This window comes from Triturus cristatus, chromosome 7 (assembly GCF_964204655.1).
Source record: "Triturus cristatus chromosome 7, aTriCri1.1, whole genome shotgun sequence".
NCBI lineage: Eukaryota > Metazoa > Chordata > Amphibia > Caudata > Salamandridae > Triturus > Triturus cristatus.
The window spans coordinates 1,168,822,870-1,168,847,270 of NC_140590.1; the positions used below are offsets into that span (position 1 = coordinate 1,168,822,870).

The 24,401-nt window shown below is 52.7% G+C and overlaps 1 protein-coding gene across 1 annotated transcript in view; it reads left to right on the forward strand.

The window, feature by feature from the left end:
- Positions 1–24,401, forward strand: part of SRCAP (Snf2 related CREBBP activator protein) — a 1,742,136-nt gene that overhangs the window by 844,829 nt on the left and 872,906 nt on the right. Inside the window, exon 20 of the mRNA XM_085618450.1 lies at positions 12,715–13,064. Coding sequence (XP_085474576.1) covers positions 12,715–13,064 — 350 coding nt within the window. The remainder of the gene's footprint in view (positions 1–12,714; positions 13,065–24,401) is intronic.

Below are 24,401 nucleotides of genomic sequence, written 5' to 3' on the forward strand. Positions count from 1 at the left end.
AAGTCTTTAAGATCGAAAAAGACTATTCGGGACCGAAGAGCCAGACGAAACATGGCACACTCCTCGACCTCCGTTCCAGTCGACATCTTCGGAGACGACATCGAAGATCCGGGACAGCAGCGCACCGAAGAGGAACTCGTCAGTGCTTCCGAAGCCGACGACTCAGATGTGGAGGACTTCAATCCGGCGCAGAGGGTCGTGAGTAATATACCCCCCCCCACACCCGCGACAACACCCAAAAAGGCTTCGGTCACGCCTTCGCCTCCGGGCCTAGGCAAGACCAGAGACACTGCTTCACACACCCCACCTTCGGGCCCGTTGAAGAAGCCAAATAAGCCTTCCGGCGGCTAGGGCTCGAGCCAGCCTGCCAGCGGTGCCGAGAAATAAACTTCGGCACCGAAAAAGAAACCGGCCTCTACCTCGACACCGAGCTCCGCACCGAAGTCCTCTGGGTCGAAACCCAGCGCTTCCATACCGACGCCATCTTTGGTACCGACCAAACCCCATAAGGCCCTCGGCACCGACACTTCCACGCCGAAGCCCACCTCGGCGCCGACCAAGAAATCGGAGATTCCCAAGCCCAGTGCTAAGCAAACTGGCACGGACAAGCCTAAAAAGTCATCGGCCCCGAAGACTTCGGCGCCGACGGACCAAACATTTTCACAGGAACTATTTACACCGGATCCCTTACAAAAAACTCTTACCAAGGATCCAAAAACTGGACATTTGGCACTCTCTTCCAAAAAGAGACATTTGGACAAACCGGCTCCGCCTCCACCTCCCAAGAGGAAGGACTCTGCTACCTCTTCTTTCAGAATACCTTCCCCACCTCCTCTACCACCTCCACCCTCTCCACCTCCGCCCTCTCCGCCTTCACCACCCTCAACTCATCGCTTTCCGACTCCCATCTCCAGACGATGATGATCAGGGGGACCCATATCACGATCCAGGGGATGTGCCCCAAGACCCCACCCCTACAGGATCCCCAGACCCATGGGACAACTACAATAACCCAGATATTCCAGATGTCCCACAAGATGACCTTTACCCTTCCATGCCATCTCCACCGGAAGACTCATTAGGTTTCCACCACCTACTTCAAAGGGCGGCACATTATCACAGGGTAGAGTTGCACACTGACCCAGTGGAGGAGGATTTCCTCCTCGACAATTTTGATACCACACATAGGTCTACCTCCATACTACCTATGCTCAAGGGGGTGGTAAAACATGCGCCAGAGGTTTTTAAGGACCCAGTCAGGGCCAGGGTAATTAACCCACGCATAGAGAAAAAGTACAAAGCTGTCCCCACAGATCCTGCCTACATCAAAGGGCCAGCGCCAGTAGATTCCCTAGTGGTTTTCACTGCACGAAAAAGGTCAAATTCCCAGGCGTCAGGCAAAGCACCACCACCTGACAAAGAGTCAAAGCTACTGTACGTGTCAGGAAAGCGCACTGCGTCACAGGCAGCCAATATATGGCGTATCGCCAACACCCAAGCGCTATTGGCCAGATACGATAGGGCACATTATGATGAATTAGAAACCATAATGCACCACCTCTCTGAAAGATACAAAACTAGGGCCAATGAATTAATTAAAGAGGGTAAGACAATAACTAACACCTGTGAGAAAGTGGCTCTGTATATACTGTTCCCTAATAGGTACAGGGTGTACAGAGTCCACAGTCCCCCAGAGGCTGATAGAGGTCAAAGTTAGGTATGACCTTACTCTCAAAAGTGGTAGCTTGGTCGAGCAGTAAGGCAGTACCAGAGGACAGTGTAAAGCATTTATTGTACACACTCAGTCAGCAAATGGTTTCACACACTCGATAACTGAACTCTAGGCCAATGATTTGTATATATAAAATATATGCTTGTTTTATTTTTAGAACCACAAAGGGGGTAAAAATATACTTTCTCAGAATGAGAGGTTGAATATAAATACTTTTGTTTCAAGCAATAAATTTGTGTAAACAGTCACAGTTGGTTGCAATAAACAATCCTATTTCCTAAACATAACAATGCATTGAGCTCAATGGTAAATTTAGGTTATTTGTAATAAATTACTTTTCAGATTACTTTTGGAATTCCAGGTCTGGATCCTAGAACCAGCCTGGGGTCAGTATTCAGAATCAAGTGATGAAAGTCGACTTAATAACTAATGATTTTTAAATAATATTTAGCTATTTCAAAAGTTAGCACTTAGAAAATATTTCACAGAAAACATTCAATGGATCTCTATGGCAAGAATTTCAAATTGCAGGTAGAGTACTTAATCGTTACTTTAGTAATCCAGGACTGGGTGCCTAGACCCAGGACTGGGGTCCTTATCAAAAGCAGGTAAGTAATTTCGTTTGCAGAAATGGTACGATTTTAAAAGAATATTTCAAATTTGCAAAAGTAGACACTTAGAAGAAATTTCACAGAAAAGCAGACAATGGTTTCCTATGGGAGAAAAATGAGTTAGAAGTAAATATAGTTGTGAACACTTTTCAGAGTCAGGGCTGGGCACCAAGATCCAGCACTGGGAGCTCACCTAGGAGCAGGTGAGTAAATTCGTTTTTGTCACTTGGCTGATTTTTGGTGAATTTTTGCAGTTTTGAAAAGTTCACACTTAGAAGATTTTTGAAGAAAAAGCCAGTCAATGTTACCCTATGAGGAAAATGAAGTTAGCGGTTTAAGGGTAAGTACTCGACTGGTAGTGTTGAAATTCCGGGCATGGACTCAGGGGTCCCCCAGTGTCAGGTAAGTACAGTTGGTTCACCCTCAGCGGTTTCAGGACGGCCGGGTGCAGAGAGAGTTGGGCCCAATGTTATCCTATGAGGGATAGGGGGGCCTTGGTTGGTGGCTGCTGTCTGGCAAGCCACGCGGCTGTGGGAGCTGGGCTCCTGGTCACTTACTCAGGGCAAGTGGGGAAGTAGGTTAGAGTAGAGAGGGCACTGCCAGGGCCACTCGGGCGGCTGGGTGCAGGGTGCTTTTGAGCCTTAGGGCGCTCAATGGAAATCAATGGGAATGTTCCGGTTTGGAAAGAGGCTGCAGGCTCGGGGACGAGGATGTTTCAGGTGCCACCACCACTTCGAGAGGTAAGTTGGGTAGTTGTAGGTTAGGTGGGTACCCCGGGATTGGGCACAGGGGGTCGCAGGGCGCCGGGTGCAGGGGTGCCTTTTGACGTCGGGAATCTTACCCTCTGGTTGATCGCGGCTGGGGTGGCACTTGGTTCTGAGGCTGCAGGCTTCTTCCGGGATGTCGAGGGGGGTCCTTGGGTGCCGGACTCGGGGTCACAGTCGCCGTGGGGTCGTCCTCAGGGTCTTTGTCCACTCCGGCACTGGCCAGGCTTGGCTGGTGCAGAGTGTGTTGGGTCCGCGGTCCCGGGCTGGTGCCAGGGATAGCAAGTAGGTTTCTTGAGTAGAGCCTCTACTCGTGGGAGTCCCAGGGGCTTAGAGCTAAAGGGTAGCCAGGTCCTCCGGGGTTGGTGAGGTTGCTGGCCACGTGGGATGCCGCGCTGGTGCAGGTTCGAGAGTCGACAGGCCGGTAGGGCTGGGGCCAAAGCAGTTGGTGTCTTCTTCTCTTTTTAGCAGCTGCAGGGCAGGTCTTTGTTCTTCTTGCTCTTCTTGTCGTTTTTCTATCTGGAATCTGAGGAAGGAAGGTTCAGGGGGCCCCTAAATACTAGATTTAGGGGCGTTACAGGTAGGTGAAGGCCAGGGACCAATGGGTCCTTGTCCTGGGGTGGGTACACCCCCTATCCTGCCTCTCTCCTGTGGGAGGGGGGCAGTAGCCTAATCCTGATAGGGTAGGGCCTCCCATCTCCAAGATGGCGAGAGCCCGGAGATGTGCTTCACCTCGCCTCCCCCACCTGAGGGGTGGGGTGGGCAGGCTGGCACATCCCCTGTCCTTGTATGGGGTTTCCGGCCAAGCTTCCCGCCAGAGTGGGGGGTTGCAGTGGCCTGGGGAAACTCCAACTGGCGGCATGCCTTTGAAGCTTCCCTTTGCTCATCCTGGGGGAGGAGATTTCTCACCTCACCCAGGATGTGCATTGTTGCAGGCCCGGGAGAGCAGGGGCTCTCCCACCCAGGGGTCCAGCAACGTGTCTGCTGTGTGGCAGCCTGGGCAGCCTCAGAGCAGACGTGGATTGCAAGTTAGCTGTAAGGGGGCATCTTCTAAGATGCCCTCTGGGGTGCTTAGTACATTAAATCCTACACTGGCATCAGTGTGGGTTCAATGTGCTGAGAAGTTTGATACCAAACTTCCCAGGCTTCAGTGTTGCCAATATGGTGCTGTGGAGCTCGTGTTTGACAAGCTCTCAGCACCATGTATTCTTAAGTGACAGCACTGCACTTACAGTGCCCAGGAATGGACCCGGGTACTGTAGGGGCACAGGGCTCCTGCTCCTGTGCCCACACCATAGGCGTAATGCACCCAGCTAGAGGGGTGGCTGACATATGCCTTGGCAGTGTAGGTGATGGGCATGGTACACAGTGATGTGTGCCATGTCGACTCTTTGTTTTGTCCTGCACCCAGACACTCAGCCTGCAAGGGCAGTGTGTGTGTGTGTAAGGGTACAGGGCCTATTAGGGTGGCACAATGAGTGCTGCAGCCCTTAGAGGCCTTCCCTGGTCACAAGGCCCTGGGTACCTAGGGTACCATTTACTAGGGGCTGACATGTGGCTAGGGTTTGCCAATTTGGAGTTTGTGTGGTTTAAGGAAGGAACATAGGCCCTGGGCACCTGATTGGCAGGAACCCAGGGTACACTCAATCGAAGTACATTCAGCAATTTAGCAAAAAGTGGGGGCATACCATGCAAGAAAGATGGCACTTTCTCACACCTCCTGGGGTTGAGAATGCTGTTTTGGCCTTAGACTCCTCAGCTAACCTGATTTGCCAATAGCCAGCTGTCAAATCAAATGTGCTCAAAGACTTGGCAGAAGCCAGTCTATCTATGAGCTCATCTGCCCTTGGAATTGGGTGTGCATCTGTCCTGGTGACAGCATTGAGTCCTCTGTAATCCACACAGAACCTAATTTCTCTCTTTCCATCTTGTGTGTGAGGTTTGGGGACCAGAACCACTGGGCTAGCCCAGGGGCTCTCTGAAGGCTCAATGACACCTAATTCCAGCATTTTCTGCACCTCAGTCTTTATACAGTCCCTGACATGGTCAGGTTGCCTGTAAATCTTGCTTTTCACAGGAAGACTGTCACCTGTGTCCACCACATGGGTACACCAGTTAGTCTGACTGGGTGTCAAGGAGAACATATGTCTATATGACTGTAAAACTTGTCTGCAGTCATTTTGCTGATGTTCAGTGAGGCTGCCACCTAAGGCCACACCATCATCTGAGCCATCTTCAGGGTTCTGAGACAACACGTCTGGGAGAGGGTCACTCTTCCCCCTGCCCCTCATCTGTAGCCATGAGCAAGCCCATGTCTGCCCTATCAACATATGCCTTGAGTCTGTTGACATGGAGCACCCTGTGGGGGCTCCTGGGAGTTCCTAGGTCCACCAAGTAGGTAACCTCTCCCTTCTTTTCAACAATTGTATGGGGTCCAGACCATTTGTCTTGGAGTGCTGCTGGGGCCTCTGGCTCCAACACCCATACCTTCTGTCCTGGCTGGTACTCAGTCAAAACAGCCTTTTGGTCATGCCAAGCTTTCTGTAATTCTTGGCTTGCCTCCAGGTTTTTAGATGCCTTCTCCATGTACTCAGCCATCCGGGAGCGGAGACCAAGTACATAGTCCACTATGTCTTGCTTAGGCTTTTTGAGAGGTAACTCCCATCCTTCCCTCACCAGACATAGGGGTCCTCTTACAGGGTGCCCAAATAACAATTCAAAGGGGCTGTAGCCAACTCCTTTTTGTGGGACCTCTCTGTAAGCAAACAGAAGGCAGGGTAAAAGGATGTCCCATCTTCGCTTAAGCTTGTCTGGTAATCCTTTTATCATTCCCTTTAGGGTCTTGTTGAATCTCTCAACAAGCCCATTGCATTGTGGATGATAAGGAGTGGTGAACTTGTAGTTGACACCACATTCCTTCCACATAGCTGTCAATAATCCTGACATGAAGTTGGCACCTCTGTCAGATACTACCTCCTTAGGAAACCCCACTCTGGAGAAAACTCCCAGTAAGGCCCTGGCCACAACAGGAGCTGTTGTGGTCCTAAGGGGAATCGCCTCTGGATACCTGGTGGCATGATCCACTACCACCAGTATAAATCTGTGCCCAGATGCAGTGGGGGGATCCATGGGACCCACAATATCAATCCCCACTCTTTCAAAGGAAACCCCCACCACAGGTTGTGGTACTAGGGGGGCCTTTGTTGTGCCACCTGATTTGCCACTGGCTTGGCAGGTTACACAGGAGCGACAAAACTCCTTGGTATCTTCATTCATGTGAGGCCAGTGAAAGTGAGGGACAAGCCTGTCCCAAGTCTTGTTCTGGCCTAAGTGTCCTGCTAGAGGAATATCATGGGCCAAGGTAAGAAGGAAGCCCCTAAATTGCAGAGGTATAACCAACCTCCTGGTTGCACCAGGTTTTGGGTCTCTAGCCTCTGAATAAAGGAGCCCATCATCCCAATATACTTTATGGATACCTTGAGCATTCCCAGCAGTTTCAGCAGCAGCCTGCTGTCTGAGGGGTTCAAGGGAAGAACAGTCTAACTGAGCCTGCCTCAGATTTGCCCTTGAAGGTCCCCCTGTCCCAAGAAACTCAACCTGGTCAGGTTCCAGTTCTTCTAGGACAGTTCCTTCAGGGCTCTCGGAATCATCCTCCTGTGGGGGCTGATTCTCTACCTGAGGCAGGGGGGAAGGCACAGCCTTAACCCTACTGCTCTTTCTCTTGGGTTGTGTCTGGTCCATTGTCCCAGGATCCAGCACTTGTTCAGTGTTGCACTTTTTGGCCTGTGACCTAGTCACAGCAAGGACATGTGCATCTATTCCCAGCATTTCTGCATGGGTCCTATACTCCACTTCAGACCAAACTGAAGTTTCAAGGTCATTTCCCAACAGACTCTACAGGAAGATCTGAACTCACCACAACTTTCTTGAGGCCAGTTACCCCTCCCCAGGAGAAGTTAACAATGGCCACACTATGGGAGGTAGTGGCATTGCTAGCGTTGGTCACTAGGTAATTCTCACCTAGCATGATCTGTCCAGGATCCAAAAAGGCAGGTGTCACCATTGTGACACTAGCACCTGTGTCCCTGTAGGCCTGAGCCATTCTCTGGTTGATCAAAGGAGTCTGTCTGTGCTTGCCCAGGTTACTGGGACCCATAGTAGAGGATAAGGCAATGTCCCCATCACAGATCAGAACAGCTTGAGTGGGTGTTCTGACTAGGCCAGAATCCACTTCAGTTCCCAGGGTTAACCCTATTACACCCTTTTGCTGGGAACCACCACTTACAGCTGGACTAGGGGGTAGAGTTGCCTTAGGGGCAATGGTGGTAGTGGGCTTGTCCTTTTTGGTGCATTCACTATACCAATGGGAATTGGACTTACAATAGTTACACCAAGGTTTCTTTTGGCCATCTTTCTTTTTATCCTTTTTGGGACCACCCTCCCCCTGAGCCTTTTGGGGGCCTGGTGAAGACTTCTGCTCTTTTGTTTCTGATCATTACCCTTCTGGTCTGCTTTTTTCTGATCACTGCCCTGGTTGTGTTTTTTCTGCTCAACTCTAGTCCTGACCCACCTATCTGCCTTCTTTCCCAATTCCTGGGAAGAAATTAGGTCAGAGTCAATCAAGTGTTGATGCAGCAGCTGGTTTTGACAGTTGTTAAGGATTTTTTCTCTCATGATCAAATTATACAATCCTGTATAGTCCTTAACCTTACTACCCAATAACCAGCCTTCCAAAGCCTTAGTGGCACAATCTACAAAGTCAGTCCAGTCCTGAGTCGGTCTCTTCTGGGTATCCCTGAACAACAACCTGTATTGTTCAGTGGTTAGGCCAAACCCATCAATCAGAGCACTCTTCAGGACAGTGTAATTGTCTGCATCCTCATCACTAACTGTGAGGAGCTTGTCTCTACCTTTCTCAGAGAAGAAGAGCCACAAGATAGCTGCCCACTGACTTTGGGGGTACCTGCTGTACTTTGCAAGCCCTCTCCAAAGCAGTTATCCATTTGTGGATGTCATCCCCACACTTGTAGGGAGGGACAATCTTGCTCAGGTTTCTATTGTCATAGGACCTGTCTCTATCTTTAGGGATAGTGCTGCCACCAGTGGGTCCTAACCCACTTAAGTTTTGCTCTCTGGCCAGAGCAAGTCTCTCTTTGGCAAGGGCAAGTTCTTCCCTTTCAATCCTCAGATTGACTTCCTTCATTCTGGCCTGATGCTCTTTTCTCTGTGGAGAAGTCATTCCCCTGTGAGAATAGGCATTGGAGCTATTAGAGACATGGGAGTGGATAGATTCCCTTGAAGGGGATCTTCCTCTCCTGATTCTCTGGTTAAGTCAACTTGAGGGTCTGAATGGGGGGACCCCATTCTGACTCCCATGTAGGCTTAAGTTAGCCTGGCTAAGTCTCCTAACTTGGACCTGGCTATCTACCTCATCTTCTGAGGTCCCTGCTGTTCTCTCTCTAAATTCATACTATGTACTTTAGGTACATAACCCAATTGGTAAGGATCACCTTCTAGGGCCCTGTACAGTGTACCTTAGGTACCCAGGGCATAGGTGTACCCTAGGCCTACCCGGGGTTGCAGCATGTATTATGCCACCCCTGGCTGGCCTCCCATTATGACACAACTGGGTGATCACTCAGCTGGGGCAAAGTCGTGTAATCACCCCTTGCTTAGGTATAGTATTCCTATACCTGCCTTATATAGACACATGGGTAACCTATCAGTCACTCCTATGGCAGGCTTTAACAATCCTGAAGGCAGAGTGCTTGGTAACATGTGAGATGGTGCTCTAGCATGAGCTGAGCCTGTCTGCAGCTTTCGGAACCATGTCCTTATAGCTGTTCTATGATATCGCATATCATATACTCTTAAAGTGCCTTATAATCCTCGCGGTTATGGTGACTATGGTTTGGCTTTATCAAAACATGTTGTGTAAGGTGTCTAACACTTTGGAATAATACCCCCACACCATTTCTGGCGATGAGGATAGTATTCCTCCCTTCTAGAGGGAGAAGACATGTTGAAGACCTACTACCCGGTTAAAGTTAACCAGAGCCCCAGCATCACAAAATGGATGCTGCTGCCACAGACACAAGTCTGACCTCCTGCTGCTGGGAGTCCTTCCAGCGAGGGAGGCTTGGACAATAGGTTTCCTGCCTTGGGAGGTGCTAGCACCACCCTAGACAGGACTTGGTGTATTGGGGCAGGGAGGGATGAAAGAAACGAGACACTGCCTGGGGCACACAAGGTGTCCCATGCATAGTCCGGTTCAAACCGGTGCTGGGGCACTCCAGCCCCAGTCCTGGCTCGAAACTGGACAAAGGGAAGGGGGTGTAACCAACCCCCTCCCTGGTCCCACCCATAGGAGGGACCTAGCAGATAACCGATCCCCCAGATTAGTATGGGAGTGGGAGCTGAGTCCCTAGGACTTTGGATCATCCTGACAACTGAAACTTGAACAGAAACTCTGGACCTTCGACATTCGACTACGGAAGAAGACTGAAGAATCTCCCTTGTGGCCAAGGAGTGGCCACCCTGTGCAAACAGGCACCAACAAGCGACCTGCCGTATGCTTTGCCCGAAGTTCTACGAGGAACCGACTGCAGAGCCCGACCAGCGCCTTGACTTCCAGACTTCTCCGACCCTGATCCACATCCACAGCAAAGCTGAGATCCGTGGAGGCGACGAGAGACGTGGGACCGGCTACCTGGGAAAATTGGCTACTAGCTTCCAGCGCAGCTTCTGAGGCATCCTCGAAGTTGTGCTCTGGGGATTGAGAAGCCCCAACCCCGAGCACCATCTGCACCGAAGATCAGCCCTCCACACTCCACGAGTTCTGCGTGGGGCCCTTCTGCATTTTCCTGCTCGACGCGTCTGTCCGGTTACTTGCCCGTTGGCTAGTAGCCTCAGTGACGACGAACCCTTAACTTTCCACCGCTGGTTTGGCTCCTCCAGACTGGCCCTTGGTTCCCTGCAAAAGAGAAGCACCTCAGGCCTTCCTGGTCTGCAACAGAAGCGAATCCTTCATCCTGCGTGGGTTGCGCTTGCCAAGGCTTGTTGGGTCCAAACTCGACATCGACAACAGCAAGAGCCCTCGTGGGACAGCTCGCCTCCTGGTTCTGGTCGTCCTCAACGCCTCCTGGTACCCGTGGCTGCTGCGACAAGCTTCACCTCTTCACCTGCATCTTCACGACATCGCCTGGTTCCTTCCCGGCTCCTGGCTGGTGACCTAGACTCTGTCCCCTCTGCTGCATCCTCCTTCTTGATTCCAGCCTTGGAATCCACCGGACACTCTTCACTGACTACCTGTCAGCATCTTTCTTCAGGCATCCATAGGAGTCGACGAAGAAACCCGACGCAAGTTCACACCTATGCACCCGCAGACCGAGGGCTAGGTAAACTGAATACTCCGGTGCTCACAAGGGTATTGACTATCCTAGGGTCTAGTTTCAAAGTCTCTAACTCCCTGCTCTTTCCGAAGTGTCCTAAAGCTCTTTATTTCTAAACATTACTATTTCTATCGACTTTAATGCATTACGCGTGAGTGTTTCCACTCTGCACCTGAATCCCGTGGGCCTCCCACTGCCTAGTAACTGGTAGTATAGTGTAGCCCCAGCGATTCCCTAGGCCTAACCTGTGTTCGTGACAGTGGTTCTTATACCACTTACTTAGTATATGGTTTGCGTGGCCCCTAGGGCCTAACTGTATTACTTACCTGTATTACTTACCTGTGTGACTTATGTATGCCTTAATAAGACTGTGTTGTACTTACCTCGAATCTTATAAAGAGTGCTGAGGGTATTTTGACTAGAATAAATACATTCTATTTTCATATAGATCTGTTGTGGTGTCCTTTCATTTGGTATTCAAGGGATTGCAAATGGTATAACAGTTGGCTTCACATGCCATATAGCCTAAGACTGCTCTTGTCCATGCTACCACTAGGATAGCTGGTCTATAAGGTTGACTTTACAACCAATCACCATAAGGGTTATTTGGACTGATACAAGGTGTACACTAGAACTAGTGACATCATATATCAGGCCAACTTCTCACATATCTCCCCGACGGTGGAGCTTCGTAGAGAAAGACTAACACTGATGGCTCAGTTGGCAGCGGAGGTGCCTGCTTCTCCCCCTTAGGTGTGGCGTTCTTGTTCTCTCCAGTCCCAGCTGCCTGTTGCTATCTGTTTATACTTTATGGATACCCTGGTTTCTTATTTCTGCTGGGGAATTGTATAAGCATATTGCTCTTTGTGGATCCCTATTCCATCACGGGGTGAACGGCACTATGTTACTGTATGTATGTATTGGAGGGGGTACCTCTTACACTGACTTTACTTTGTATGTAGTGGTCTTTGGTTGGTGTTAAAATGCAATAAAAAGTTTTTTAAAAAAGAAAGTCCAGGTTGTTCAAAAACGTACCATTTCTCTATTTGTTGTCCTGTGCAAAAAGATCTGCTATGCTTTAGCGAAGAAGTATCCTCCAGTGGGGTTGCATGCTTATTAAGTATCCTCCAGTGGGGTTGCATGCTACTAGGGCTACAGCAGCAACCACTGCATTGGCACGTGGAGTCCCACTCCTTGATATCTTGCAGGCTGCAACGTGGGCATCTCTGCACATTTTTACCAGACATTACTGCCTGTACAGCCAAGTCCGGAGGGACGGCTATTTTACCCGTTCGGTCCTCCAGGACTTTCTCGTGTGAACTTGGTTTGCAAACCCTCCGCCAGTGATGTTATTGCTGGGGTATCTATTCTAAGATAAGGAATCTACAACTAACTATTAGATGAACAAGTTACTTACCTTCGGTAACGATGTATCTGGTAGAGTTATGTTAGTTGTAGATTCCTTACTGCCCACCCATCCTCCCCGCTCTGCAAACTGAATTCTAGGGATAGGGACTCCCTTTCAGGGCACTAGTTGTGGCGCACCAGTGGTCAGTGTCTTTCTTGGCTCTGCGCTTCAGGCGTGGAAAGTTGTGTTAGAAATCATGTCAGCGTGAAAGGGCGGCGTCTTAAGTAGGCACCGCAATGTCATCCCAGCAACCACGACGACTAACAGAGCCGACCTACGCCACCTACTGACATGTAGGGGTACCGGTAAAGAAAAATCTCTGGGTACAGATTGAATCCTGGGGGAAATTCTAAGGTAAGGAATCTACAACTAACATGTCTCTTACAGATACATAGTTACCGAAGGTAAGTAACTTGCTGCTCAGGCCTAGCCACTCACTAGATGAACGCAAAGGACTGCAAACCTAGTATATGAATTACATTATTTTAATGGGTTTTGAAGCTTTTAAACTGCTTTACCGTTAATGTACCAAGGATTCTAAGACATCTACCTCAATATCTTGAAAGCATAGTATCCGATAAATCTGATCAAATCTAGAGACTGGTGTTACAGAGAACATCGCCTCTCATCAAATTAGGAAGTCATGAGAATATCTACCTTTTCTGTCTAGTTATGCATTTCACACATTGTCTCCTATTCTTGTCAGTTGGATTCTTCCTATCAACCTTTTCATCAGTCTTTGAATCTTTTATGCTCTCTTTTAATTTTATTTTTGTGGCATAGCTAAGCTTTCTTTTTCACTTTGTAGGATGTTTCAGCCAGTTCCAAAGCCTGAAGGGCGTCCATTAGTTATGGTTAACAGCCCACGTGTAGCAGCTCCTCCACAGAGACTATCTTCGCTGACTGCAATTGAAATGCCTGATCTTTCAGCACCTGTTCCAGTTCCATCTCCTGCTCCAGTTTCTGACCCTGACATCGCTCAGGTGCCAGCTCATTCCATGGTTACCCAGGATCCGCTCACTGTCACCTTTCCAATCCCTTCACCATCTCTACCTGTTACACAGCATCCTCCTGCCTCTGTACCTACCCTGACCCTAAACATTTCTGCAACTACAACAACGGTTACGTCACTCCTTGGACCTGTTTCCACTCCTCAAGGTGAGCTTTTTGTGTATTATTGTATTCTTTAAAACATTGAACACTGAAGCATAATTGGATCAAATACGCTGGCAATCCATCCAAGCACTACACATTGTGTTGAACTCACAAAAAGGTGGTTTTCTCAGCTCTAGGTAATGTTGCATAGTACGCTGGTCAGTTTGGTATATACCAATTGGCAATATTGCAACAGCAGTAATCTAGAATCTGAAAGAAACACATTAGTTATAGATGACTTACCTTAGAATTACCCCCAGGCGTCAGAGTGGATCAGGAAAGTTTTTTCATCAGCAGTACCTCTGCGCGTCGGAAGGTAGCGTCGGTCTGCTCCGCGTCCATCGTCGGTGTCGTGGTCACCGGGATGACGTCGCGTCAGCTACTTAGATACCGCCCTTGCGCGCTGACCTTAGTTCTTAATTTTTCTGAGCCAGCCAGCGCAGATCCGGAAAGAGGGGTACCTCAATCATATTTTGACTAACTTTTTCTCGACTTTTGTCGACTTCTTTTTTCGAGTCTCCACCTCCTAAGGTGCACGAGGGATGTCTGGCTTCAAGTCATACGTTTCCTGTCATCGGATGATGACTATAATGGATCCGCACCGCGTCTTTTTTTTTTTTTTTTCATGGAGCGCGCCCACGACCCCAAGTCGTGCTCCGACTGCCAGTTGATGGCGCCGAAAGCTTTGCAGGAGCGGACCTGAAAGCTGCCTGAGCACTGGCAGTACGCTATGTTCCGTTCGAAGTCGCGAGGGAGGTCGAGGGACCGGTTGCGAAGCATCGTCGCTTCTTAACTTCTCGTCGGTTGGCTGACCCGCGCCGGTGGTGCCACTCCCACGGCTCTGCACGTGGAGCCCGAAGAGTTGACTCTGCGTTTCCCTCCCTTTCCAGGACCCGGAGCGACGCCCGCCCAGCTTCGTATGTTCTACGAGGCGATTCATGCCTTCTTTGGGCGGCCCGAACCCGCCGGCTTGCCTTCGGGCCCCACGGACTCTGTTGGGGGTCATAGGCTTTCTCTGCCAGCAGCTCCCGCGCCGCAGGCCCCCCTGGATCCGGATCTGTGCCGGTTGACCTGATTACGTCTCCACCGGCGCCGCTTCGTCTGCCACCACTACGATGTTCGCCGGTCGATGTCTCCCCCACCCCCTCCCGCCGGCGTCGACCCTGGCCTCCATCCCGAAGTGGACACGGAGCCAGACCGGCATCGCCCGACCTGGCGCCGAGAGGGTTTTTATGCCCCTGTTCCCTCCTGGGGCCTCTTTTCAACCAGAATGGCACCCAGATACTGAGGAGAAGGATTAGGAGCGGTCAGGTGACCCTCTAGCTGACCAGGAGAGTGAACAGGACTGGAGAGATAAACTGTCGGATGCCAGTGGTCTTGACCTTGGCATGTTATTGTGAGAAAGTGGCTCTGTATATACTGTTCCTTAATAGGTACAGGGTGTACAGAGTCCACAGTCCCCCAGGGTTTGACAGAGGTTAAAGTTAGATATAACCTTACTCTTTAAAGTGGTAGCTTGGTCGAGCAGTAAGGCAGTATCAGAGGACAGTGTAAAGCATTTGTTGTACACACACAGCCAGCAAATGGTCTCACACACTCAAGAAGTGAACTCTAGGCCAATGGTTTATATAAAAAAAATATATGCGTGTTTTATTTTAGAACCAACACTTGGATTTAAAATATACTTTCTCAGAGTGAGATGTTTCATATAAAGACTTTTGCAATATGCAATTGACTTTTGTAAACAGTTGCAAGTGGTTGCAATAGGCAACTCCATTTTAAACACAACAATGCATTGAGCTCAATGGAAAATTCAAGTTATTTGCAACAGATTACTTTTTAGATTACTTTTGGAATTCCAGGACTGGATCCTAGATTCAGTCCTGGGTCAGTACTCCGAATCAAGTGATGAAAGTCGACTTAATTACTGTAATGATTTTTAAACAATATTTAGCTATTTTAAAAGTTGACACTTACAAAATATTTCAAAGAAAACAGTCAATGATTCCCTATGGAAGAAAATTCAAGTTGTAGGTACAGTATGTTCTCGTCACTTTTGTAATCCAGTACTGGGTGCCTAGACTCAGTACTGGGACCTTTATTCAAAACCGGTAAGTAATTACGTTTTCAGATATTATACGATTTTTAAAGAATATTTAAAGATTGCAGAAATTGACAGAAGAAATTTCACAGAAAAACAGTCAATAATTTCCTATGGAAGAAAATTGGGTTACGGGTAAGTACAGTTGTAAGTATTTTTCAGAGTCAGTGCTGGGCACCAAGATCCAGCACTGGGAGCTCACCTAAGAGCAGGTGAGTAATTTCGTTTTCGTTACTCGGCTGATTTTTGGTGAATATTTTAAGATTTGAAAAGTCCACACTTAAAAGAAATTTCAGGACAAAAGCCAGTCAATGTTACCCTATGTGAAAATAGAGTTATCAGTTTAAGGGTAAGTACTCGACTTGGGTTCTGGGCATAGACTCAGGGGTCCACCAGGGTCAGGTAGGTACAGTTGGTTCACCCTCAGCGACTCTAGGGCAGCCGGGTGCAGAGAGAGTTAGGCCCAATATTATCCAATGAGGGATAGGGGGGCCTTGGTTGGTGGCTGCTGACTGGCAAGCCACGCGGCTGTGGGAGCTGGGCTCCTGGTCACTTACTCAGGGCAAGTGGGGAAGTAGGTAGGTGTAGAGTTTTCACTGCCAGGGCCACTCGGGCGGCTGGGTGCACGGTGCTTTTGAGCCTTCGGGTGCTCAATTGATTTCAATGGGAAATCTCCGGTTTAGAAAAAGACTGCAAGCTCGGGGACGAGGACTCTTCAGGTGCCACCACCACTTCGAGAGGCAAGTTGGGTAGTTGGAGGTTAGGTAGGTACCCCGGGATTGGGCACAGGGGGCCGCGGGGCGCCACGTGCAGGGGTGCCTTTTGGTGTCGGGAAATCTTACCCTCTGTTGATCGCGGTAGGGGGGGGGGGTGCCTTGCTCTGAGGCTGCAGGCTTCTTCAGGAGTGTTGAGGGAGGTCCTTGGGTGCCAGACTCGGGGTCACAGTCGCCGTGGGGTGGACCTCGGGGTCTTGGTTCACTCCGGCACTGGCCAGGCTTGGCTGGTGCAGAGTGTGCTGGGTTCGCGGTTCCGGGCTGCTGCCAGGGATTAGAGGTAGGTTTTGAGTAGAGCCTCTACTCATGGGAGTCCCAGGGACTTGGGGCCAAAAGGTAGCCAGGTCCTCCAGGATTGGTGAGGTTGCTGGCCACAAGAGATGCCGGGTTGGAGCAGGTTCGAGGGTCGACAGGCCGGTAGGGCTGAGGCCAAAGCAGTTGGTGTCGTCCTCTTTTTAGCAGCTGCAGGGCAGGTCTTCTTTCTTCTTGCTCTTCTTTGTAGTTTTGAATCTGGAATCTGGGGAAGGAAGGTTCAGGGTGCCCCTAAATACTATGTTTAGGGGCGTTACAGGTAGGTGAAGGGCAGGGACCAATGGGTCCCTGTCCTGGGGTGGGTACACCCCCTATCCTACCTCTCTCCTGTGGGAGGGGGGCTCTAGCCTAGTCCTGATAGGGTAGGGCTCCCCATCTTCAAGATGGCGAGAGCCCGGAGATGTGCTTCACCTCGCCTCCCCCACCTGAGGGGTGGGGTTGGCAGGCTGGCGCATCCATGTCCTTATTTGGGGTTTCCGGCCAAAGCTTCCCGCTAGAGTGGGGGGTTGCAGTGGCCTGGGGAAGCTCACAGAGGCGGCATGCCTTTGAAGCTTCCCCCTGCCCATCCTGGGGGAGGAGATTTAGCACCTCGCCCAGGATGTGCATTGTTGCAGGCCCAGGAGAGCAGGGACTCTCCTACCCAGGGGTCCAGCAACATGTCTGCTGGGTGGCAGCCTAGGCTGCCACAGGGTGGATTGTAGGTTAGGTTTAAGGGGGCACCTCTAAGATGCCCTCTGGGGTGCTTGGTACATTAAATCCCACACTGGCATCAGTGTGGGTTTAATGTGCTGAGAAGCTTGATACCAAACTTCTCAGTCTTTAGTGTTGCCATTATGGTGCTGTGGAGCTCGTGTTTGACGAGCTCTCAGCACCATGTACTCTTAAATGGCAGCACTGCACTTACAGTGCTCAGGAATGGACCTGGGCACTGTAGGGGCACAGGGCTCCTGCTCCTGTGCCTACACCATTAGCATAAGGCACCCAGCTAGAGGGGTGGCTGATGTATGCCATGGCAGTGTAGGTGATGGGCATGGCACACAGGGATGTTTGTCATGTCGACTTTGTTTTTGTCTTGCACCCAAACACTCAGCCTGCCAAGGCAGTGTGTGTGTGTGTGTGTAAGGGTACAGGGCCTCTAAGGGTGGCACAAGGAGTGCTGCAGCCCTTAGAGGCCTTCCCTGGTCACAAGGCCCTGGGTACCTAGGGTAGCATTTACCAGAGGCTGACATGTGGCCAGGGATTGCCAATTTGGTTTGGTTTGTTTTAGGGAAGGAACATAGGCCCTGGGCACCTGATTGGCAGGAGCCCAGGGCACACTCAGTCAAAGTACATTCAGCAATTCAGCAAAAAGTGGGGGCATACCATGCAAGAAAGATGGCACTTTCTCACAGTTGTCTCCTCCTTCCGTGACTATGAGGAGGGAGCATCGTACGCAGTGGTGTTGTGTAGGGCGGCCCGAGACTCTAAACCTCAAGCTTCCTATGGTGGCAGTAAGGACTAACCTCCTGACAGAGGTGCTTCAACCGGCTGTGAGCTCTTCAGAGCCCTTGCTACCGTTAAATGAGGCCCTCACCCACATCCTTTTGGGCACATGTTCCAGGCCCAACATGGGGGCTCCCGTGGACAGGATGATTGTCTGACATCACTGCCCGGCTCCGGGCGACCCCACTTTCCTTTCCCAACACTCCACCCCAGAGAGCTTGGTGGTCCACGCCTCCACTTTCAAAAGCGCCTTCCCTCCCGCTCCACCGGGAAGAGAATCCAAGAAGCTGGACCATCTTGGAAAGAGAACTTTCTCTTCCGCCAGCTTAGGACTGAGGTCCATAAACACCGCATGTTTCTTGGGCCGTTATTCCCACTCGGTGTGGGATACGGTGGTGCACGTGCTGCCTCAGTGTCCGGAGGAGGCCCCGGCAGTATTCTCCCAGGCAGTCGCCGCCGGGTGGAATGCTGCGAAGTTTGGGATACGTTGTGGGCTATATACCGCCGACTCTCTGGGCAGGACCATTTCAACGTCAGTAGTGCTTCATCGCTACGCCTGTATGAGGTAGACTGGTTTTTCAGGGGATGTCCAGAAAACCTTGATGGACAAGCCCTTTGATGGCCTTCGCCTTTTTGGCGACAAAGCAGACAACGCCCTAGAGCGCTTCAAGGACTCACGGGCTTCGGCCAAGTCCTTGGGCCTCTCCACCCTTCCTGCGCAGTCTGCTTTTCGCCCCTTTTGTGGCTACTGAAGTGGTGCCCCCTATGTCTCGCCCAGAGCCACAGGCCGTAGCAAGTTACACAACCTTCACGCGGCCGGAAACGATGGAACCAACGCCGTAGTTCAGGGGGCCAGCGCCTTAAACTCGCCCCCCTGCAGCAGCCTCCAAACCCTCCTAGTCCGGCCTTTCAAGCCCATCAAACCGCATTAGGCAGCAGGATTCACCATCACCTCCCCCACTGGCGCATCATCACGTCGGACAGGTGGGTTTTGTAAATAGTCCGAAGGGGCTACTCCCTCCCCTTCGAGACTACCCCTCTGGCCATGCCACCGCGATACTACCGCATGTCGGAGGATCACCTGGCCCTTCTCCAGCAGGAGAGTTTTGGCTCTCTTGGCCAAGGGAGCCATCAAGCGCTTTCCTGTCCCAGAAGTAGGTCGTGGTTGTTACTCCCTCCCACTGAACCTACGACAGACCCAAGACCTGCTGACCTTCAGGAGGCTACTCGAGACCTGGCTGTTCGACCAGTAGCTGCCATCCCCAGCCCCTTGAGACCCTCGCGGGTATTTAGTGCGCTCTACAAATGATTGATTGATTGACTCCCATTAATATCTGAAAGAAACACGTTAGTTAGATTCCTCACCTTAGAATATCCCCAGGCGTCAGACTGGATCCGGAAGATTTTTCGTCAGCAATACCCCTTGCGCGTCGCTAGGCGTCGTCTGCGGCTCCGCGTCCGTCGTCGGCGTCGTGCGCCGGGATGACGTCGTCGGAGTACTTAGACGCCGCCCTCGCGCGCTGACGTCAGTTCTTCTTTTTTCCGCGCCAGTAAGCGCAGATCCGGGAGAGCTACCCCTTTTATTCTTTTTTGACTAAATCTTTTTGATCATTTTTAATCCTTGTCTGTCGACATCTGGTGCCGGTAGGATGCCTGGGTTCAAGGCTTGTGAAGATTGTCATCGACTGATGTCGGTGACCGATCACCACCGCCGGTGCCTCTATTGCTTAGGCCTCGACCACGACGCGGAGTCGTGCAACGACTGTCAGGCCCTGACTTCGAAGGCTAGGCGGGAGCGGTCCCGCAAGCTTCTGGAGCTTCGCCACTCGGCTCCGCGTCGTGCGCGATCCCGGTCCAGGAGGAGGTCCAAGGATCGCTCGCGGAGCCCTAGCCGACGCCACCATCGCTCGTCGGGCTCCAAGTCGTCGGGTAAGTCTAAACACTCTAAGAAGTCGAAGCGGCGACATCGCTCTTCGGACTCCCCTCGCCGGTCGCGCGACTCGGCCGAGGGTCCAAGTGGTTCCACCCCCGCGGCTCCGGCGGAGCCGCAGGTGCCGCGTCCGCCCCCATACCTTCCGGTCCCTGGGGCTGACGCGGCGCCGGCGGAGATCAGTGCCTTCCTCTCGGCCATGAGGAGCCTGGCCCCGCCGTCGACGCCCGCTGGCGCGCCTTCGGGCCCCGCGGACTCGACTGGGCGACCTCGCGTGCCGGCGGCTCCGGCCCCGGCGCCGTCGACGACTCCGGTCTCGACGCCGCAGGTCCCCGCGGGGCCCTTGCCTGGGCCCCAGTCGACGCCGGTTGACCTTGTCACTCCTCCACCGGCGCCGACGCCTGAACCACCGACGCCGTCACCGGCGCCACCGACGCCGACGCCTGTGACGCCGACGCCCCGGTTTAGCCCTCATCCGGACCCGACGCCGGCACGGCGTCCGCCGACGCCGCATCCGACGCCGCTTGAGACCTACCATCTCTACAGTCCGGTTCCGATCATTCCTCCTGTTTATCAGGAATCGGAAGAAGGGGGCGACTGGGAGGGGTTCGAGGACCCTCTGGCTGTTCAGTCACAGCTTTCTCAGGACTGGGCAGATGAACTGGGGGAGGCCAGCGGACTGGACACCTCGCCAGACGCTGGATTCACTTCTCCTCCGACCGTGGCTTCGGAGGAGGGTGCAGCATTTTCTGTGGTGCTGCGCAAGGCGGCTGAGGCCCTTGGGCTCGAGTTGCCTGCCGTGGCTGTGAGGACCAACATCCTCACTGAGGTGCTTCAAACCTCAGCAAGCTCCACTGAGCCTCTGCTGCCGTTCAACGAGGCCCTCACTGACGTTCTGCAGGGCACCTGGTCCAAGCCCTCCACAGTTCCTCCTGTGGATAGGAACGTTGCCAGGCGCCACCGCCCTGCTCCGGGCGACCCCAGTTTCCTGTCCCAACACCCCACCCCCGAGAGTCTGGTTATCCAGGCCTCTACTTCCCAGTCCTCCTTCCCGACCGCTCCGCCGGACCGGGATTCCAAGAGGCTCGAGCAGTTTGGCAAGAAACTGTTCTCGTCCCTTAGTTTGGGCCTGCGGTCCTTAAATACCGCCTGTCTCTTGGACCGTTATTCCCATTCCCTGTGGGATACGGTGGAGAACGTGCTGCCCCTGTGTCCGGAGGAGGTCCGGACGCGTCTTACCCAGGCTTTGGCCGATGGGAGGGATGCAGCACGGCACGCCATAAGATGTGGGCTTGACACCACGGACTCGCTAGGTCGGGCGATTTCCACCACGGTGGCGCTCCGCCGCCACGCCTGGATGCGGTCCACGTCATTTTCCGGGGATGTCCAGAACACCCTCATGGACATGCCCTTTGATGGCACTCGCCTGTTTGGTGAGAAGGCGGACAGTGCGCTGAACCGTTTTAAGGACTCCCGGGCTACGGCCAAGTCCTTGGGCCTCTCGGCTCCGCGGGCGCACACCTCCGCTTTTCGCCCCTTTCGTGGCCAAGGAAGGGGCGCCTCCTCACGTCCGCAAAGCCACCAGCCGCAGAACCAACCTGCGCGCGGTCGCGGACGTGGCTTCCGCCGTGGCGGAAATGGAGGACGACGTGGTCAGCCCACATCCACCCCGGCAGCATCCGCCTCAAAGCCTTCCTAGTCCGAGCTTTCAGGCCCATACCACGCCAGTGGGCGGCAGAGTTCGCCATCACCTGCTCCACTGGCGGTCCATAACATCGGACAGGTGGGTGCTGCAAATCGTCCGAAGGGGCTACTCCCTCCCCTTCGAGACGACCCCTCCAGCCATGCCACCACAGCACCACCGTATCTCGGGGGATCATTTGGATCTTCTCCGCGAGGAAGTTTCGGCTCTCTTGGCCAAGGGGGCCGTCGAGCGCGTTCCGAGTCCAGAAGTAGGTCGTGGTTGTTATTCCCACTACTTTCTGGTTCCCAAGAAGGGCAAGGGGGGCCTGCGCCCTATCTTGGACCTCCGGAACGTCAATGCCTTCCTCCGAAAGGAAAGGTTCAAGATGCTGACGTTGGCTCAGGTTTTAGCTGCCCTAGACCCTGGAGACTGGCTGGTAGCGTTGGACTTGCAGGACGCATATTTCCATATCCCCGTCCTGCCGGCCCACCGGCGTTACCTGCGGTTCACGGTGGGCCAAGAGCACTTTCAGTTTACCGTGCTCCCCTTCGGCCTCACCAGTGCCCCTCGGGTGTTCACGAAAGTGATGGCGGTGGTCGCAGCTCATCTGCGCAGATCAGGGGTCCCAGTCTTCCCCTATCTCGACGACTGGTTGTTGAAGGCGGGCTCGCCCCAGGCAGTCGTCTCCCACCTCCAGACTACGGCGGATCTCCTGCATTTGCTGGGGTTTTCCATCAACGTGCCGAAGTCACACTTGAGTCCCTCTCAGAAGCTCCTCTTCATCGGAGCGGTTCTCGATTCGGCGCAGTTCCGGGTCCATCCTCCGGAACAGCGGGTCCGGGATATACAGGCCCTGATTCCCATCTTTCGGCCTCTATCCCGGGTTTCGGTCAGGCTAGTGTTGCGGCTTCTGGGGCTGATGGCCTCCTGCATCCTACTAGTGCATCACGCCAGGCGGCGCATGCGGGCTCTGCAGTGGGACCTGAAGTTTCAGTGGGCCCAGCATCACGGCAACCTGTCCGACCATGTCTTGATCTCGGAGGGTACTGCACAGCAGTTGCAGTGGTGGCTCACGGACCGCGAGTGGGTCAAGGGCAAGAGCCTCTCCCTTCCCCAACCGGAGCATGTCGTAGTGACGGATGCGTCCCTCCTGGGATGGGGTGGCCATATGGGAGAGGCGGAGATCAGAGGCCTCTGGTCTCCGGCGGAGTCTCGTCTCCACATCAACCTGTTGGAGTTGAGAGCGATCCGGCTTGCACTGAAAGCCTTCCTTCCCTCTGTCAGGGGAAGTGTCGTGCAAGTGTTCACGGACAACACCACCGCCATGTGGTACTGCAACAAACAGGGCGGGGTGGGGTCGTGGACCCTTTGTCAGGAGGCTCTGCGCCTCTGGACATGGCTGGAACACCAGGGCGTCACCCTGGTGGTTCAACATCTGGCGGGCTCTCTGAACGCCAGAGCAGACGAACTCAGCCGCCGGTGCATGATGGATCACGAATGGCGTCTGAACTCCGAAGTGGTGCAAGGCCTCTTTCAGCAGTGGGGAGAGCCTTGGTTAGATCTATTCGCCACCGAAGAGAACGCGCAATGTCAGTAGTTCTGCGCGTTGGAATTTCCAAGGCGGCACTCGCTCGGCGACGCTTTTCGTCACGAGTGGAGTTGCGGTCTGTTGTACGCCTTTCCGCCTATACCACTTCTGCCCAGAGTGCTGAAGAAGATCAGGCGCGACCGGGCCCAAGTCATCTTGGTGGCTCCGGATTGGGCACGAAGATACTGGTATCCCGAGCTACTCAGTCTGTTGACCGATCCCCCGATACGTCTGCCCCTTCGGGAGGATCTTCTGTCGCAGCAGCAGGGGACGGTCCTCCACCCGAACCTGTCCAGCCTCCACCTCCATGCGTGGAGATTGAGCGGCGGCAGTTGATGCCATTTGACTTGCCTCCTGAAGTCTGTGATATCATTCTGGCAGCCAGGCGTCCCTCCACAAAGTCGGTATACGCCTGCCGGTGGAACAAATTTGTGGCATGGTGCACAGCAAAGGCTGTGGATCCCCTTTCCGCCCCTCTTTCTGAGGTTCTCCTCTTCCTTCTTTCTCTGGCCCGGCAGGGCTCTGCCCTGGGCACCCTGAAAGGTTATCTTGCTGCCCTCTCCGCCTTCTTGCGGCTTCCTGATCAGCCTTCTCTTTTCAAGTCCCCTGTAGTGTCACGCTTTCTCAAAGGCATTACACACACGTTCCCTCCTGTCCCCTTTGTAATGCCTCAGTGGGACTTGAATCTGGTCTTGACATTCTTGATGTGCGCTCCCTTCGAGCCTCTTCACAATTGCCCTCTTCGTCTTCTAACTCTAAAGACTGCTTTTCTGGTAGCCATCACCTCGGCTAGACGGGTGAGTGAGCTCCAGGCTTTATCTTCAAAGCCTCCTTTTCTATCTGTTCATCCGGACAAGGTTGTCCTTCGGCCTCGTCCCTCTTTTCTTCCTAAAGTGGTGACTCCATTTCACCTTGGGCAGTCTGTCACCTTGCCCACCTTCTTTCCGCCTCCGCATCCTTCCAAAGAGGAAGAGAGGCTCCACCGTCTGGACCCAAAACGTGCGCTCTCCTTTTATCTGGACCGCACAAAACAGTTCCGGGTGGACGACCAGCTTTTTGTTGGGTACGTGGGCGCTAAGAAGGGGAAAGCTGTGCACAAACGAACCATCTCTCGGTGGGTCGTTTTGTGTATAAAAATCTGCTATTCCTTGGCTAAAAAGGACCCTCCTGTTGGGCTGCGCGCCCATTCTACTCGGGCCACGGCGGCTACTACTGCCTTGGGACGGGGAGTCCCTTTGCAGGACATCTGTCAGGCGGCGACGTGGGCTTCGCTACACACGTTTGCCAGGCATTATTGCCTTGACAGCCAAGTCCGGAGGGATGGCTTCTTTGGCCGTTCTGTCCTCCAGGACTTTCTGGTGTGATCTTGGTTCGCAGACCCACCACCGGGGATGGTATTGCTTGGGTATCTATTCTAAGGTGAGGAATCTAACTAACGTGTTTCTTTCAGATGAACAAGTTACTAACCTT